The sequence below is a fragment of the Phaethon aethereus genome (assembly GCF_964289735.1).
Source record: "Phaethon aethereus genome assembly, chromosome: 5".
In the NCBI taxonomy this organism is placed as follows: domain Eukaryota; kingdom Metazoa; phylum Chordata; class Aves; order Phaethontiformes; family Phaethontidae; genus Phaethon; species Phaethon aethereus.
The window spans coordinates 59,124,187-59,141,697 of NC_138579.1; the positions used below are offsets into that span (position 1 = coordinate 59,124,187).

The following is a 17,511-nucleotide window of genomic DNA, read 5'->3' on the forward strand; positions in this document are numbered from 1 at the left end:
AAGGGATCCTGAACTAAGGCAACAGACTTAAAGTAAGCAAACAAGGAACTTCTCATGCAATGCAAAACTCAGTTGCTGTAGAATGCCGAGGAGATCAATAGTATTAAAATGGACTCAAAAAAATGGATTAGAGAAATTCACAGAAGAGGAGTCCATGAGGAGCTGCAAAACACAATTGTCTGGGTACAGCCTTCAGTTCGGAAAGTCCCTAAAGTGCTGGTTTTCAGAAGATGGAACAGCGTATCAGCAAAGGATCAGTTTATAATTCTCTGTTTCTTACACCCTTTCCTAAATATCTGCTATTGGCTACAGCTATAAATGAACAGATACAGCTGTTCAGTAATAATTTACTAATATAGTGCATGACATAGTCAGAGATTTATTTTAAGCAGGAGGTGAAACAATAGCTCAAGGGAAGAAACCCCCAAAGGTTGCTAAAGGAACACAAGCAAAACTTAGTTTGACAAATGCTGTCCAATCTACTCACAACTGATTGCAGTGTCATAGAAGGCAGAACCATGAGTGCCCAAGCCAGTTAGAGTTTTAGGATGAGTGGGGATGGTAGAGAGTGTTCCACCACCCAGGACCCAACCCAACAGCTGGACAAGACAAGGAATCTTCCTTCCCAGAAGTAAAATCCCTGCTCCTAACTAGAGAAAGGCACGCACTCAGAGTCTGAGGAGAGACGTCCAGCTGGCCCTGCAACAACGCCAATGTCTGCTGCAGCTGAGGCTCAAACTACAAATCTGTGCTACAGATGTACAATAATTATGACATTTCTTCAAATGCCAGGTACAGCCTTTAGACCTCTTGTTCATCACAGCCACAAATGACAATTAGGTACACGTAAGCAAAACAGGGATTGTATGCCCTTTATTTACTCCTGAAAACACAATTAGGCCAAAAATATCTTATTATTCTCACCTCTGCTCCAGAATAGATGACCTCTCCAGTCCTGTGCACAAATTAATAACTCAACAACATATTATATAAAAGCAACAGGGGGACCACATCATTGCAGAAGGTTGGTAACCCTTTCCACAAAATCATTAATCTAATTGCATACTCATTCCTTCATGCTGCAACTTAGCAATTCAATAACTTTATAAAATCTGTTTGCTGGAGCTTGGCATGATTCCCCAGAACAAAAGTGCAGGTATCACAAAAGTTATCCTGAGATTTGTCATCTGTCTTGCTGGTATTCTTACTGGAGAGGTTGAGTATTTGACAGTCATGGGGACAAAACAACTCCACAGTCCAAAACAGAGGTCCCAGCTACATGAGTGAAATATACCAATAGGGCAGTGTGAAGAGAAAATTATATCCATCTTGCACATAGACAGAAAACTTCCACTTCTAGTGTTGCATTTTTAAAAGGCACTAATCAAGCCCAAAGTTATGTTAAGTGCAGTACTTGACTTCTATCAAGAAATCAATGGTCTAAGTATAGAAACATTTATTCTGCCCAAAAAATTCAATTCACAGTGAAAGACTAGTTAGGGGAATACACCAGAAGACAAAAGGGCTGACAAAAATATTAGTTATCAGTGTTCCAACAACAGTGAAATAAATGAAAACAAGCCCACATGTAACTGATGTTACATGTTTAGAGACTATACTACACACATGCATACAGAGCAGGTGGGCACAGAACAGGAATTACTCTGAACTTTAAGACAGCAGCAGCCTTGATACCGATGTTTCTGATGGACACCAGCTAGAAAACCCTACTTTATGTGACTGGAAAGCCAAAAATTCCATCTGCTCAGTGAAGCTAGATTTAATTTTTGTCCTGATAGATGGTGAAATGTAACACACAATGACATTTTATAAGTGCATGAAGTGTTTCATCCTTGCTTCTCTACTTCTGCTTATTAATAACCAGCTTTAAATGTGAGGGACAGAAAACAGTACTCATCAGAATAACTTGAACAGATGCTCTTTGAACTCAAAGGCACTCACATAGTATACTAAGTGCCTCACACCATGATGCAACGGCTGCACCAGCTGAGATGATCTGAATAACGTACTTGTGGTTTCCCCATTTATGAGGGATGTTGTGATTCCAAACTATTAATAGCATCTGCTCTATATTGCTTCACACATAAATGTGATCCTGTAGGCAGACAATTCACCTAGATTATCAGTCAATAGTATCAAATGCATACTGTAAACATGTTTCAAAATTGTTGCAGAGATGTTTAATTACATGAGCAATCAAGACTTGCCCGGTCTCCAAAATAAAGGAAACCACCGGGCTAATGGAAGTTGGGTTTTTTTGACAGATCTCGGCAACCATACTACTAAACAGTTAATTCTGAGTTTTACTACATACTGGTTCACACTGCTTTCTCTTTAATGAATGAATGTCAGCAGCAAGAGAATTACCTACTCCACTAGGAATGCTGCGCACAAAGGCTGTCAGAGTTCAGCAGAACTGCAACACAAAGCCAAGAAGTCCAGTAAATGTAGTCCTATCCTAGAAAATTTGCATAGCTTTCCTCAGTCCTGTGCTCTGCTGTTAGAGGTTGAGGGAGATCTGCTTCCACGTGTGAAAGTTCAGAGCCAAAGAGCATCATCTCAGAATGTTGCAATACCACCAGCCTGATCCAGAAATTCCATCACATCTAAAGAATTAAGTCAGCAATTACAGTTTTCTTTGTGGCTTCCAAATCTGATTTGCATGCTGCTTCCAGACACTCAGTAATCATTACCTTTCCATGTCTCTACAGTTCACAAAAGGATCTCCAGCAACTCTCAGAATGGGTACTGCATCATAAATATGTTGGGTCAAAAGCTACATGCTAAAGAAGGATAAAATAACTTCCTTTTTGCAGCTAGTAAGGAAAAGGAAAGACAAGTTCTTCCGCAATACTCCACACAAATTCCAAGAAAAAATATCCATGAAAGACTTCTACATAGTACACAACATGAGTCATGCACAGAAGTGCTAAAAAGATTTGAGCAACCAGAATATGAAATGCTGTTTGGAATGTTTTAAACAAACTGTACAGAGAGGTAAAAGGCAGTTTCTGTGCCTCAAATGCACAGGTGCTATCCAGAGCCAGTAATGATCTACTGAAAAAGATGAGCCCTCCTGGTTTTGTTTATGCTGCATCTTCAATAGTTAGGGCCTCCCAGTAGGTGGAAGGATGTTGAAATATTCTAGATATACAGAAATCCATTATTTTTCTGCTTATACATGAACAAGGAGAAGGAGTATAACAGAATCATATCCCTTTCAGACACCACAACTTCAGTAATAATTAGCGTTGTTATTTCCGGTGCAACTATTTTGAAGGATGTTTCGCAGGCCTGATTTCATCAGAATTTCTGACTCTTTTTTTCAAATTCAGCTGCTGCTAGTATGGTAGTTAGTAAGGCCTGATAGTTAAATCCCTAGAGGTAGGGACTGGACAGAATTTACTCAGTGAAAAAATAGATCTTCTATTTATTTACCAGTTCATGCTTAGCAATCATGCCAGCCAGATCTGAACACTACGAGCTTATAGAACAGTTGCTGATCCTGGCTACAGCACAGTGTGTAGACACCTTACTGGGAGATGCACATGGGCTTAGGCTATGACTGTCTTCCAAGATTTACAAGCCATTTTGATGACTTTTACTGTACTTTAACTTTTTCAACCTGACTACAAATTCAAATGCCATATTATAGTCAATATTATCAAATCACATTTTCCCTTTAAAATATCTATTTTAAAAAAAGTTATTTATACCTTTCTCAGTGGATGGAAAGCTGATTGTTGCAATGTGCTCTCAGGGGAGTGACTGCTGACACTGGCTTCTTCATCTAGTGACTGTGACAGGGAAGGACTATCACTTTTGTCAAGAGGAATTACAAGCTTCTGGGCATCAAGTTCAGTGGAAGTCTCACTGACCTACAAATCACAATTAAGAATTTGTGTTTTCAAAATCTCAGAAAGAAAAATGGTAGCAAATTCATATCAACTCACAGCAAACACAATACGACAAGACTGGAAAGGCTCTAAAAAAACAAAGGTGTTCAAAGTAACCGTAAGTAGAGAGATAAATAAATAGAAAAAGATTTCTCCCAAACATTAAGGAATAAAAAAAAAATAAAAAAAATCAGTAAAGCTGCTGAAATGTACAGCTATTCCAAAAGCGTGCAGTCTACCCCTACAGGGAAGCCACTTTGAGAGCTGTTCAAAATGTAAATAATGGGAAGTCTCAGCCACTTTTCCACCACAATCCTCACTGTTTTGAATGAGTTTCAAAGCCATCTTATTGTGCATCTTAGCTTGGATGTGCCTTGTAGCTTGGATGCTCACCACCAAGCACTGTTCCTTTTTCAAAAGCAGAATTCTTACCAAAAAAGGAAAAGGGGAGAAATTAGCCCTGCTGACAAAACTGTAACAGAAGAGCATGTATCAATACTGATGAAAATCTTAAAGAACATGATGCAGCAGCAAGAGCAGTTACTAGTAGAATGGAAAATAACTCTCAGACAAAAAAAAGTGGTGTTCACTCTCTTCACTGATCATTCAGAATTAAAATGGAATCTTTTTCAAGGACTCAGGGTTTAAGGTTTCCAGCAAAAAGGAGTTGAGATAGAGACTACTGCAGTCCTCCAGTTACCTGTTCACAAAAGAGGAATGAAGATGCTTTTATTCTCCCACCTGCTGCTCACCTTGTCTATTTAGAGATTCAGGTCTTTGGGATCCAGGTTGTTTATGCAGCACTTTAGGGAAAATTTTGGCCTGATCTGCATGAGGCATGAAGCCTCCACTGAATACAAACATAGACAAGACAACAACAGAAAGTTCAACCAAATACATGAAATCTCAATGGTGTCTGCCATTTCTGAGCTTAGGTTGACTAAACACAATAGGAAAGAACTTTCAGAGAACTTACTTGTGCTTCATCTTGGATTTGTTGCTGAACTGGGGCAGGCTGCCTCACTATGTAGTTGATTTGACCAACTATGGTCTGTTGAACATGCTGAGGTGGCTTGGCTTGGTTCAACTGCAAGCTGGACTGTCCTTGGGCCTGCAAAAGAAGCTCCAAGTCCTTTTTCATCTCCTCCAGTTCAAACTGGTGGTGCATTATGTCCAGGTTCTGCTGGATGACTTGGTTTTGGGTGTTCTCATTCTGACCTGATGGTGGCGATGCTGGTGGCAGCTGTTGCTGCTGTGGTGGCTGCTGCAAGTGGTTAGATTTTGACTTCTGGAGATGACCAAGCTGCACTTGCACAGTTGAGGTCTGCAAGGAAGCCTGTCTGCGAAACGACTGTGGATGGCTCATGTGAGCTTGCTGAGCCTCATGCGGTAGAACAGCATAACCCAAGGGTGCAGTCAGCTGAAGCTGCTGGCATGGTAAGTGCTTTCCCATCCTCCCAGACACGTTCTCTGGCTCTGACAGCGACTGCTGTTCCAGCCCAGACTGTGTTAGCTTCAAAGGCTGGGGAGCACCCCTTTGCTCTTTGTCATGTTGCTGCATGCTGTACTGCAGAGGAAAGTGCTGCTGATGCAGTTCAGGAGGTTGTTGAAAATTTTGATGGCTGTTTATGTCTTGGTAAGAAGGCTGAGCTTTGTTTGGGTGAGGTACGCTGAGGCAGTGCGAACAACACACAGGTGTAGGACACTGAACTGCAGGTGGAAATTGATGTGGCTGGCTATTCACAGGCTCCAGCCGTGATGCTGGTGAACGGTGCCCCTGATACAAGGAGGTCTGTAATCCTTGCACATCTCCACAGAGTAGCACGTCTGAGTGAGAAATGTGTCCACCTTCCATAGTGAAACCTCCTGGAAAAAAATAGCAAATTTACTCCCTCCTATGATCTTGACAAATTTACACAATAAAAACTGTAAACAATGGCCATTTCCTTGTCTTCATTTCAAATATAAAAGATACTCAAGTATCCTATCCAAACAGTTCTTCAACATACCTTCAAGACAAATTTTTCAAGATTTTTCAGTGGTTTAAAAACACACCAAACTCACCGATGTTAGTGGGACTCATAATTGAATTACCAGCAAATGCTTTGAAAAATTGACCTCAACTTATTTTAACTGATGGATACAGCTTATTCTTTTGGTTTTTACTAAAGTATGAGCATATCTTCTTATCCATAAGCACAGGTACAAAAGACTGCTTTGAGGGTGAAAGTGACAAAAATAAAAGAGATTGATGTTTTGTAGGTGAGAATTGTAAAAGTTAGAAATAGAAGTGACCTATGAACTGATCTTGTCCATGCTTTTACTCAGGAGAAGATTATTCCCTGTAATACTTTTGACAGTGTTTTACCCCATCTAGTTTTAAATATCTTAAAATGGGAAGGGAACCAATCTTTCAGACCATTGATCTGCCCACTGAACCAAATTTACTGTAAAAACCCACTGCAGTTGGCAAATTTATAGCTGGTGGGAAACAAACTCAAAGTATGCACATTCATTACATAAATAACACTGTCATTATTATAGAGTCAATGTCTTAAAGCCATCTTTGTGCCTGTTAATTCTGAGTGTCAAGTACTGCTCAGGTCCCTTGGCCACTAAGATACTAAAGGATCTGAGTAGCATGGGCATGGCTGAGCCCAGCTGCCCCTGGGAAAATCAGAGGAAATAATACAAGGCCCACTGCAGATACTCCATTTCACCCAGGGTACTACTTACAGGTCTGCCAGTCACAGTGCTGTACAGAGCTATTGCTTGCTGGAACAGAACTGAATTTCACATACATTGGGCAAAGTCAAGTCTGTTTGATAGCCAGTGATGTTACATTCTAAGTAATTTCAGTTAAAAGTTATTCGTTTAGTCCTGCACAGTGTTTTCACTAAACCAACAGTTGTGTTCTTACAGTGTGATTTTGGAAGACCATCAAAGATGACGATCTTACAAAACCACAGAGTGATAGAGTGTGTTTCTAGGTAACATTTATAAGGTAATATTCATAGAAAACTATATCTTTTAATAGGTGAATTTATATAAGTGGAGGAGAAAAATAACCAGGAGAGTTCAGCCACGCTAGCTGTTCTTCAGAATGTGAGAAGAGGTACAAAACTGGAAGTCAAAACAAAGAAGGAGAGCACTAGGGAAAGTACTGTACTGTCTATATCTGTCTTGTCTAGCTTTGGGCACTTGCTTAATAAACAACAATATATTTTTCTTACCCAAATTGGACAGTTGTTTAGTCCAGTAGGAGGGATCCCAAGTAAATCTGATCTTCAGAGGAGGGCCTATGTCTGTGTTACAGTTTGTCTCCAACAAGCGCTGGATCTGAAATACAATCTGGCGGCAAATAAAAAGGATGATGATTTTATTCGCAATTATAAGATCATTAAAAGTATTTTATTTGAGAAACGTTAAATCCTTAAAACGCTTCTCACATTTACTGAGCAATTTCAATTTACTGAGAAAATAGGTATTGTTCTTACCAGTTCTTTACTGAAGAGAAATGGGATGCTGTTTTTACTGCACACTGCCCAACTGATGAAGTTCTGCACATGTTCTACCTGTCTGCTTAAAACCACAACACTTTGCAGTTGTTGCTCCAATTTCTGCTTCCTTTCACTGGTGATTTTCTGTTAATAATGTGAATCAGTAGAAGATAGTTGTCATTCTTCAGACACCCATAATGCATACATTATGCACTATTTGCAGGGACACTGTTATTTAGAATCTCTTTAAACTACCAATCATAAAAAGAAAGCAAATCCTATCCAACACATACGTCTGAATTCAGGAAGAACAATAACTTCTTCAGGAGCAATCAACCTATAACATTCTGGCCTTGGTTTAACAGAATAATGTAACCCAAGAAAGCTGTAGAAGTTGTATCAAATGTGCACCTGGACCACTTTCTTGTCTCTTACACTACACAACAGAAGAGACCCAAGAAAGAATATAAAAAGAGGGGAAGCATGCAGCTTTTCCTCCAAATGGTCTTCCAGTCTTCAGCAACTCATGATTTAGGGACCACAAAGACAGAGGCTACATTATCACCCTCAGTGTATTTTTCTACTAATTTGTCCAATTACTTTTGAGCCCATGCACAATATCTTGTGACAAGGAGTTCCACACTTATTTACACACTTGTTTCACATTTATGTGAAGAACTATCTGTCCCTGTCTGATTTGAACCTGGCACTTTCTGATTTCACTTGATGCCCCCTTATATGCACTTCGACTGGACACTGTGTATATACTTCCACTGTATGCGCACTGGAAGTATATGCACAGTTCCATTGTGATTATAGATAACTCACACAAACATTGAAATGTTGCCAAAACACATAAACACTGAATTTACTTAATGTTTAATAATACTGAAATGAGAATATACATTTCTATTTTTTTTTAAAGCTACTTAGCTGAGTAGCCATATTTGAGTCAAATATGTAAGTTCAAAAGTAGCCAGCAAGTGCTGAGTGCCTTGTCTTTCCAATACCTGCTAAATTATCCAAGAATAACTGAGAACTGGAAATTCTGATCAGATCTGATAGCAATTTTTGTGCTCAGCATATTTCAAAATAAAATCATATATATTTCAACTGGACACCCAAAAACTGAAGAGTCAAAACTGCAGGCTCTGTTACAGAAAGTAGACCAAGTGGATCCTTTTCAAAACAGGATATTAAATTTGCTGCTAGCAGTCTTCTACAAATTAAACATTAAAACCAGAAGCTGGTTTGTTTTGTAAGTACTCAAAAGGTACACACAGATTCTCTGTAACTGCATTATAAAATGGAGTTAACTCATGATAAGCAAACATTTTGCCACTTCATCCTGAATCTTTGTCAACCATTGATTCCATATAAAATTCTGCAGAAAAAAGAGAAATATTTGAAAACATAAGCAAAGGGACAATAACTCTCACTGTCTATATTTTTTTCCATTAGCACTGGGATTAAATTTAATTTAGTTTAATTTCCCTAGGTATCAAAGAAACTAGCCTTACTTACTTCAAGTTGTTCAAGAAGGATGTTTGTTCGTTTATTGATCTCATTCATCAAAACCATCTTGGCCATTTTTATTTGATTTTCTACCTTTTTGTACAAATGTTTTACTTCAAGCAACCTATGGGTAAGAGATACACATCCCTGGATGAGCCAACTGGTATGTCATTCATTCAGAGATTACTAGTTATCTGTTACAAGAACTGATCTAACTATTGACAGAGAACTCCAGTGAAAGTTGTACCATTTCCCACAAGTTCTCCCACACTTCTCTTCAAACACAGAATCATAGAATAGTTTGGGTTGGAAGGGATCTTTAAATGCCATCTAGCCCAAACCCCCTGCAATTAGCAGGAATATCTTCAACTAGAGCAGGTTGCTCGGAGCCCCCTCCAACCTGACCTGGGATGTTTCCAGGGGTGGGGCATCTACCACTTCTCTGGGCCACCTGTGCCAATATTTCACTACCTTCATTCCAAAAGATTTCTTCCTTATATCTAGTCTAATTCTACCCTCTTTTAGTTTAAAACCATTACCCCTTGTCCTATAACAACAGGCCCTAGTAAAAAGTCTGTCCCCATCTTTCTTATAAGCCTCCTTTAAGTACTGAAAGGCCTCTCTGGTGCCTGCTGGACATGCTTCTTTTGATGCAGCCCAGGATAGGGTTGGCCTTCTAGGCTGCAAGTGCACATTGCCAGCTCATGTCCAGCTTTTCATCCACCAGTACCCCCAAGTCCTGCTTGGCAGGGCTGCTCTTGATCCTTTCATCTCCCAGCCTGTATTGATACTGGGGCTTGCCCTGACCCAGGTGCAGGACCCTGCACTTGGCCTTGAACCTCATGAGGTTCACACGAGTCCACTTCTCAAGCTTGTCCAGGTCCCTCTGGATGGCATCCCATCCCTCAGGCGTATCAACAGCACCACTCAGCTTGGTGTCATCTGCAAACCTGCTGAGGGTGCACTCGATCCCACTGTCTATGTCACTGATGAAGATATTAAACAGTACTTGTCCCAGTATGGACCCCAAGCGACACCACTCATCACTGACCTCCATCTGGACATTGAGCTGTTGACCACTACCCTCTGGATGCGACATGCTAATCCTGACTGATTCTCTCAAACATCATGCCAAGAACAGCCTTAAGTTCTTTGTCAACAAACACACACAGAAGTCATATCCAAAAAACTTTCACTTTTTACTAGAGTACAAATAGTATAAATAGATTTGTACTCTTTCAAGGTGTTTGAAATGGTTTCATTAATGCAGAAGAGAGATCCAACAGCTAATAAATACACATCAGTAGCTGAAAATCCAGTTCAGTTTTATACTAGTCTTGACTGGAATTGCAGCTTGTTTCGACTCTTCTTGATGAAATAAGGTATTTTTAAAGTAGTCTTTATTTCTAATCTTTTCAAATTCTAATTTGGAAACAGATTATACAAAGAAATCTTAACTCTGAAGTCAGCTGTCACATGCCTTATCAGGACTGTGGAATTGTATATTACAATGCCATGACTTGTCAGTACCACTTAAACGTGAATTTGATAATCTTCCTATTATCTCCTACCCTCCAAGAAGAAAAAATATAGCAGCTGCATTTACTTCTGTTAACCTACATTTAGTGAAACTAATATTTTTACCGATCACCCACTTTCATGGGAAAAAAAAATGCATAACAATTACCTGTCTTCAATCTGTTTAGCTGAAACCTGAATCCCATTTTTTTTCTCTTCCACTTTAGTTACGACATTTTCCAGGATAACTCTCTGATTTTGCAAAGCTTCATCAAGATGTCTGAACCTGTGAAAGAAGGGGAAATTCTCACACCATGTTTTTTTCTGTTGATAAGTAATCAACTTCTCAGTTGTTAAGTTTAGGGGACCGGCTGCCTTAATATCTGTCTGGACATGGTCCCCTGCTCCTTTCCTACTACAAATGTTCTCTGTGACAGCTAAAGTTTATTACCCCTCTTATAGGCAGACTCATCTCACAAAAAGTCTCCCTGTCACTGTGTATAGATAATTCCTTACATGGCTCCACACACTTCCACAGGCAAGCAGCATGCTTAAGCATTGGTAACTCTGGTCTTGTACAGTCATGATGTCTTTGATAAAGACAAAGTATTTGAACCACGAGAGACAGAGTTCAACTTGTGCATTTGAGCACAACCACGAGAAACTATATGCATGCATACGTAGTATCTGGGCAGACAATACAGTTGGGAAGGTACACGCTGCGGAGAGCAGCGAGTGATTCTGTGAGGGCAGTAACCCATGTGCTACACTGCTTGGGCATAAGACAACCAACAACTGAGTTTGCTGTGGCTTTTAAGTTTGGACTAGCCTGCAGCTGACAGGAAATGCAGATGAACAGTCTTAAATCTAAATTAGCTACACTTTTAGCCAGGATTAAGATTAAGCAATCAATGTGTGGTACCTGTGTTCCTTGTGCTCTGTCAGAAGGCAGCTGCGGCATGTAAGGGTATCGCAGGTCTCACAAAACAGCTTGAGTAGCTCTTGAGTGTGCACTGAACAAAATAAGGAAAATTCGCTTGCTTCATCTTCAGTTGCTGAGGAATATAAAGCAATGGTGTCATTGACAAGGATTACTATTATAGTTCAGAAAAAGAGTTGCCAAACTCTCACAATTTTATTGAAAGTCTTCATGTTGTTTTTAAGAGACCCAGGCCCTGGAACCACCAGGGTGGTTTGTTTATATTTTTTTCCTATCCTTATACATCCTACGAACTGAACACAACAAAGGGGTGCTTTGTCATCAAACCAAATTCATATTGTCCACTAAACTCTCATCAGTTTTAAATATCTCTCATGATTTTGGGCATCTGCCACACGACTTTGAATGCCCTGGTCTGACAAACCAGTCAAAAAAACAGTCAACAAAACTGTATTGTAAAATGTATAAAGGCAAATATATTAAATAAACCTGAAGTCACAGCAGAAGCAAGGAAATTCTTTGTTCGTAAAAAGTCACATGGGGAATTGTTTTTCAAACTTGTGCTTCTTGTAAATGCAGTACAGAAACTTCAACAGTGAGGGAGTATTGATACTAGGCACTACAACCCACTCTTAAAAGGATTTTGTAAAGAGTAATGTGATGAAGAGTAAGAATGGACAGTGAATATGTAAAAAGAAAATGTTGCTGCTGTATTTGGCTATTCTTGCCTTCTTTCCTGGATATGGCAGAATTGTTTTAGAAAGAAGGAACACTGTCAATGAAAGAATGCAAAAAAACCCCCACCACTAAACCACAGCAAAACAATACCCCTTCCACTGAAGTTAGACATTCACAAGTACATCTACACTAATAGTTAAAGCAGAGAGGGGGAAGCTCTTTTCTGGGATCCCAAAAAATGCAGACTCCAGAGCTTTATTTTATTAGCCAGTGTAAGGACCACCTATTATTATTACTGGTGAGAAACATTATTTTCTCAAAATGGTCAAGAAGCACAAGCACATGACTGTATCCGCAAAGTATTCCTACAAAGACACTATCCCATTACTCTTTACCAACACACAAGGAATTAAACAAAACAATCATCATTAGATAACACTTATTGATACAAACTTCAAATGAAATAAAAACATTACTTATTCATATATCATTATTTGCCCATATAAAATGAGAAAAACGCTTCAATTTTCTGACACCAAACCTATCTTACTTACCGAAACATTTAGAAAAATCAACTTGTGGCAGGGACCATGCTCTCATTCTGTACCAAAATGGAGCCCTTTATAGAATCAAGCCTCCAAAGTGATACCATTGCAATAACACAGACACACAGTGTACAGCAAGCTATACTAATTCAGTCACTTTCTTTTCAAATTGGGAAATGCACAATATAGAAGTAGACAGGCTAAGAAAATCTGATGGCTGACAAAGAGAATGAAAATATGCAGAAAATCCATGCCATGCTCTAATGAAAACATGCCAAATTTCCTGCTTTTTAGATTGCTCTCTCTACAAACATTTCTGAGATGTTTGATTTACTTCCTCCAGTTCAATTGGCTTTCCCTTCTGCCTTCTTAACATAATGTTTAAAAAGATAATTTGTGATAGATTAGGCCAAGATTTTTATGTAACAGCATCACATAGTTTACATTGTTATGAATTATTTACTACAGTATCATGCTTTATTCTTCATGAAAGTTTATTGTTTTATATTATTATTGAATCAAATGCTAATAGATAGTATTATTAAAAGAGGAAATTGCATCGGAGGTTTTTTTTAGTCCAGTCCAACAGTTTTTTCTATCAAGGTACAAACTGAGCTCACCTTAACAGCAATATTTTCTAATTGTACTGCAAGTATGTACTTTTGCATTAAAGTCAACAGCTGACAATGCAAATAATATGTAACCAAGCAGGTTGTATAACCAATATGTAACCAAGGTGGATGTCGAAGATCATATTTTCCTCCCCTATGGTGTCAGACAGTATATTAAAAGAAAAATAAAAAGCCCATAATAACTATGTCAATTTTCATGAGTTGGAAAAGCCTCTCTAAATGTTCCATACCTGCAGAGCATACAAGCTGTTTTTCTGAAAACTCAGGATCAAATTATCCATATTAAACTCCAACTTATAATAAGATGCGGTCTTTAACTAAGTATAATGAAGCCTAGTCAAACATTATATAATGATTTCTCCATTTTTTTCTCTCTGAAGGGTTCTTTAGCCTTTGAGTGATTGTAACCTTCACAGAGAAATCAGTGGGGTTTTTAGTACTGTGTCAGATTTAAGAGACAAGCAGATTTCAAATGCAAAATAAGGATAAAAATTAATGTTATCTTATTACAACACAGACCCACAGCCTCTGCTATTAGTAATTCCCTGATTCAATTGACATATCAGTGAAAACTGCCACTGAGCCATGGTATTCTCGACCTACTTTATACTCAGCTCAGAGCTACGCCCTTCAGTTTTAAAATAAGTTTAATTCTTACAAATCAGACACTAACAAGGGCACAAGCCTGTTTTTTCTAGGAGCAGACATCTTGGCCACAACTATTCATGTTAGCTTCTTGAAAAGAACCTCACTTGAAGAAAGGGAAAAGTTTAGTTGCCCTAAATTCTTAACATCATTTGAGTCACCATTTTCTACAGCCTATATTTCCCTTACCCTGGGTGGATCTCTTGCATAATTAACAGGAAGTTTTAAATCTCTGTTCTGCTGACCAGTTGATGTCAACTTTGGAAAAGCAATTTAATCTTGGCTAATAAGAGTCCTCCTGCAACTTGCATATTTTGCAATGACTCAAACTTTGATTTTATAGGTTCATACTTAACTTTGAGATGATAGTGCAGAAGAAAGATAGACCAGCACTCTAGCACAAATAACTTCCAATGCGAGCAAAGTGGAAACTTAAATCATTGTATAAAATTGCAAAACCCTTAGGTTACAAATTGCTTACGCAAGTTTAGGTTAGCATATTCCTCAGCAGATTTCTGGCATATAAGTAAAGAAAATAATGAGCAGTAATAGGAGATGATAACCCTTTCCGTGGATCATCATTGTAAAGGGATGTGACATATTTGCCAGTGGGCTTCATTTGTGCTTGCTGACGGCAATATTATGGTCACACTCAGGAACCACGTTTTTCACTCCAGGCTTAGAAAAGGAATGTGCTATAGCGATCACAGCCTTTTGCTCTCTGTGACTCTCCCTCCCACACCTTGTCCATAAGCACAGGAATTGCTTTATGGTAGTTTCCTGAAGGAAATAACCCAAAAGAGGAGAGAAATAGTGAAAGGGCAAGGCCTGTTGCTGTTGCAGCCTACCAAACCCTAGCCCATCACTCTGCAGACTGAAAAGGCATGTGGAAAAGATAGTCTCTGTGAAACACAAATACCCAAAACTTTTCAAGTAATGTGGAATGTTGATTGCAGCAATGGCCCTAAAGTTATAGAGGAAAAACAATCACAAAATCTCTCATTGACACATATGCAATCTTCTGAGTCACACTCACACAGAGCACAGTGTCTGTGGCACAGAGCCTACAACTGCTCCTTTTTCAAATGAAAAACTGATATGAAAAGAAACAAAATTTCAAAGTGCATCTTCAGTACCTGTGCAGCCCTTCAGGGATACAGACAGGAAGCGGTCTCCAGTTTCCTTGCCATGTTTGTGTTCCTCTGTGCATGAGCTGCACAACCACTTATTGCAGCTTGTACAGAGACTGTGAGCAGGTCTCTTCTCTTTACACGTGGAGCAGTTCTAAGAACAAAAATTGCAATTACATACAAGGATAACAAATTAGCCATACAATCTGTTGTCTGTAATAGACTGATTCAGATTGGTTTGCTTAACATTTTTCTTCCTCACACTAATGCAATTCAAGTGATTTTAAGAGTCTGGTTATTGTTGTAAAAGGGAACAGAATAAAATTAAGATTTGAAGCTCTTAAATCAAATTGATTGTCTTTCTGTGCTCTAGCACAATCAAGCATAATCATGACACGATGCAAGAATTATTCAGCAAAATTCTAGGGTCATGTTACACATGAGGTCAGAAGAAATAATCATAACGACTTGGTTTTTGTGAACCGAAAAAGCCATGAGACTATGAAATAAATCTGGTTTCAGTTTAAGAATGGTTAGGTTAAAAGTTACTTTTGAAAATTAGTGGTGTGCTTTGTAAACCCTTTCTGTTAGTGTGGTACTACTTACTGATGGCTTTAACATATCAAATGAGCACACACCTTACTTTTATATATATACATGTATATATATTTAAATAGATACAGATATTTTCTACCTCAGAAAAGATAGTCCAGGTTGCCAAGTAAATATGTGAAATGTTAAAGCCAAACATAGCCCATTAAAAGTTTTTTAATCTACCTACCATTTCGTTTCTAATCACAACAATATGCAGAAACATTTTACCATATCATTTCAGTGTCATTCATTAATTTCTGTCCATTACTAATTATTTCTTTACAATCTAAAAAAATCTATAGGCTAGAATCCACTTCTGCTTTCATGTATGTGACTAAATTGGAGCTACTTCAGCAGATCCACTTTAAATCTACACTGCTTTATTTACAATTAGAAGTTACTCTGTTTGCTTTAGCATTGTGTGAACCACTCTGTGGTACAGTGTAACTGTCAGAAAAACACATAAAACATGCCAATGGTAAGGGAATTTAGAAAACAATATGGGGACACCCATATACTATTAATGAAACATGTTGTTCCTGTTCTCTAAAGACCTGACCAGAAATGAGCTCAATTTATATATTGATATCACCTGTGGTGAACTGGAAACACAGGACATAGGAACACAAGAAGAACTGGAAAACTTAATTAACTATCATCTCTATTGATCCAACAATTTAGGAAATGCCCTTTGTTGTATAGGCCATGCTATCTGGAAGTGTCACTAAAGGAGAAATTAATAAAGCAGCATGTAAATGAAGTGGGTAATTTGATTCTTTGGTATCCAGAATGAACTCAAGTTATTTCAAGATAGCTATAATGATACTTATTTTTAAAAGGATTTGCACTAGGCATAAAACACCTTGTTTGAAAAATCCTAATATTAAAGTTTTTGACTTACCATAGCCACAAATAGGTATTAATGGACAGAGTTAACATAGTGATGTAATTTTACTATCATCAAAGCATAAAAGCTTTGCCACCAGTTTATCAAACTCAAACATTTCCTACAAGGTTACAATATATCTACCGTACTTATGCATAGTTCCTGAATATCGCTACTATCCAGGGCTACTCAAGCAACTAATAGCAGGTGGCAAAATGACTTCCTATGGCGTCCTTTCCGTTGGGCATCAGCTTATCTTCAATTCAGTTATGATTGCCTCCCAACTATTCTGATGGGAAACATGAAGAGATGGGTATAGCAGTGCACACACAGCACATAAGCCCTGGTGCAAGCCCTCTGAATTTAACAGAAGAGTTTCTCCATGCAGTGTCTCAGAGAACAGAAAGCCTGAAGGAAGAAAAATCACAGTTCTTTCCTGGTTCTCTCACTTTTAAATCATGGCTTTAACATTAAGTGGAACATCTATATCCACCTAAATTCTGAGACAGAAGTGAGTCAAGTTCTGATTCACTTAAGCACAAGAATAAAAATTTTTGTTCTGCTGAAATTAATTTAAATTTTACCATTCCCTTCAGTGGGGCTGGAATTTCACAACAGGTCTCTTATCAACTCATTGTTCAAGAGTTTCTAAGTATTCCCTATCTTTTTCAAAGATATTGGGCAATTCTTGACAATAAGACAACAAAGCAAAGTTTTAAATGTGTTTGATTGTCTAATCAGGGAAGTATTTGTGTAGGCCATTCTGCTATTTTAGCCATTTGCTTATCAACAAGGTTTTCTAAAAAGTACATGTAATAATTTAAACCAAAAAGGCTAATATAACTTATACACCCAAAATGCAAGGGTATTTACTTTGGGAAGCAAAGCTTGTTATATAAAAAGAAGTGTCTAATTTAAAATGTACCCATGAAGGGCCAGCTTGGGGAACAGGTCAAAAGTTGAGGCATACTCTGCCTTCTCTGCAATACCCAAAACTGCCTAATCACAGGT

General features: G+C 38.4%; 1 protein-coding gene across 1 annotated transcript in view; it reads right to left on the minus strand.

Moving 5' to 3' along the window:
* Window positions 1–17,511, minus strand: part of TRIM66 (tripartite motif containing 66) — a gene marked incomplete at both ends in the record, with an annotated part of 48,895 nt that overhangs the window by 17,566 nt on the left and 13,818 nt on the right. Inside the window, 8 exons of the mRNA XM_082000627.1 lie at window positions 3,738–3,899; window positions 4,894–5,783; window positions 7,151–7,268; window positions 7,415–7,561; window positions 8,942–9,056; window positions 10,620–10,736; window positions 11,373–11,505; window positions 15,027–15,174. Of these exons, the coding sequence (XP_081856753.1) occupies window positions 3,738–3,899; window positions 4,894–5,783; window positions 7,151–7,268; window positions 7,415–7,561; window positions 8,942–9,056; window positions 10,620–10,736; window positions 11,373–11,505; window positions 15,027–15,174 (1,830 nt within the window). The remainder of the gene's footprint in view (window positions 1–3,737; window positions 3,900–4,893; window positions 5,784–7,150; window positions 7,269–7,414; window positions 7,562–8,941; window positions 9,057–10,619; window positions 10,737–11,372; window positions 11,506–15,026; window positions 15,175–17,511) is intronic.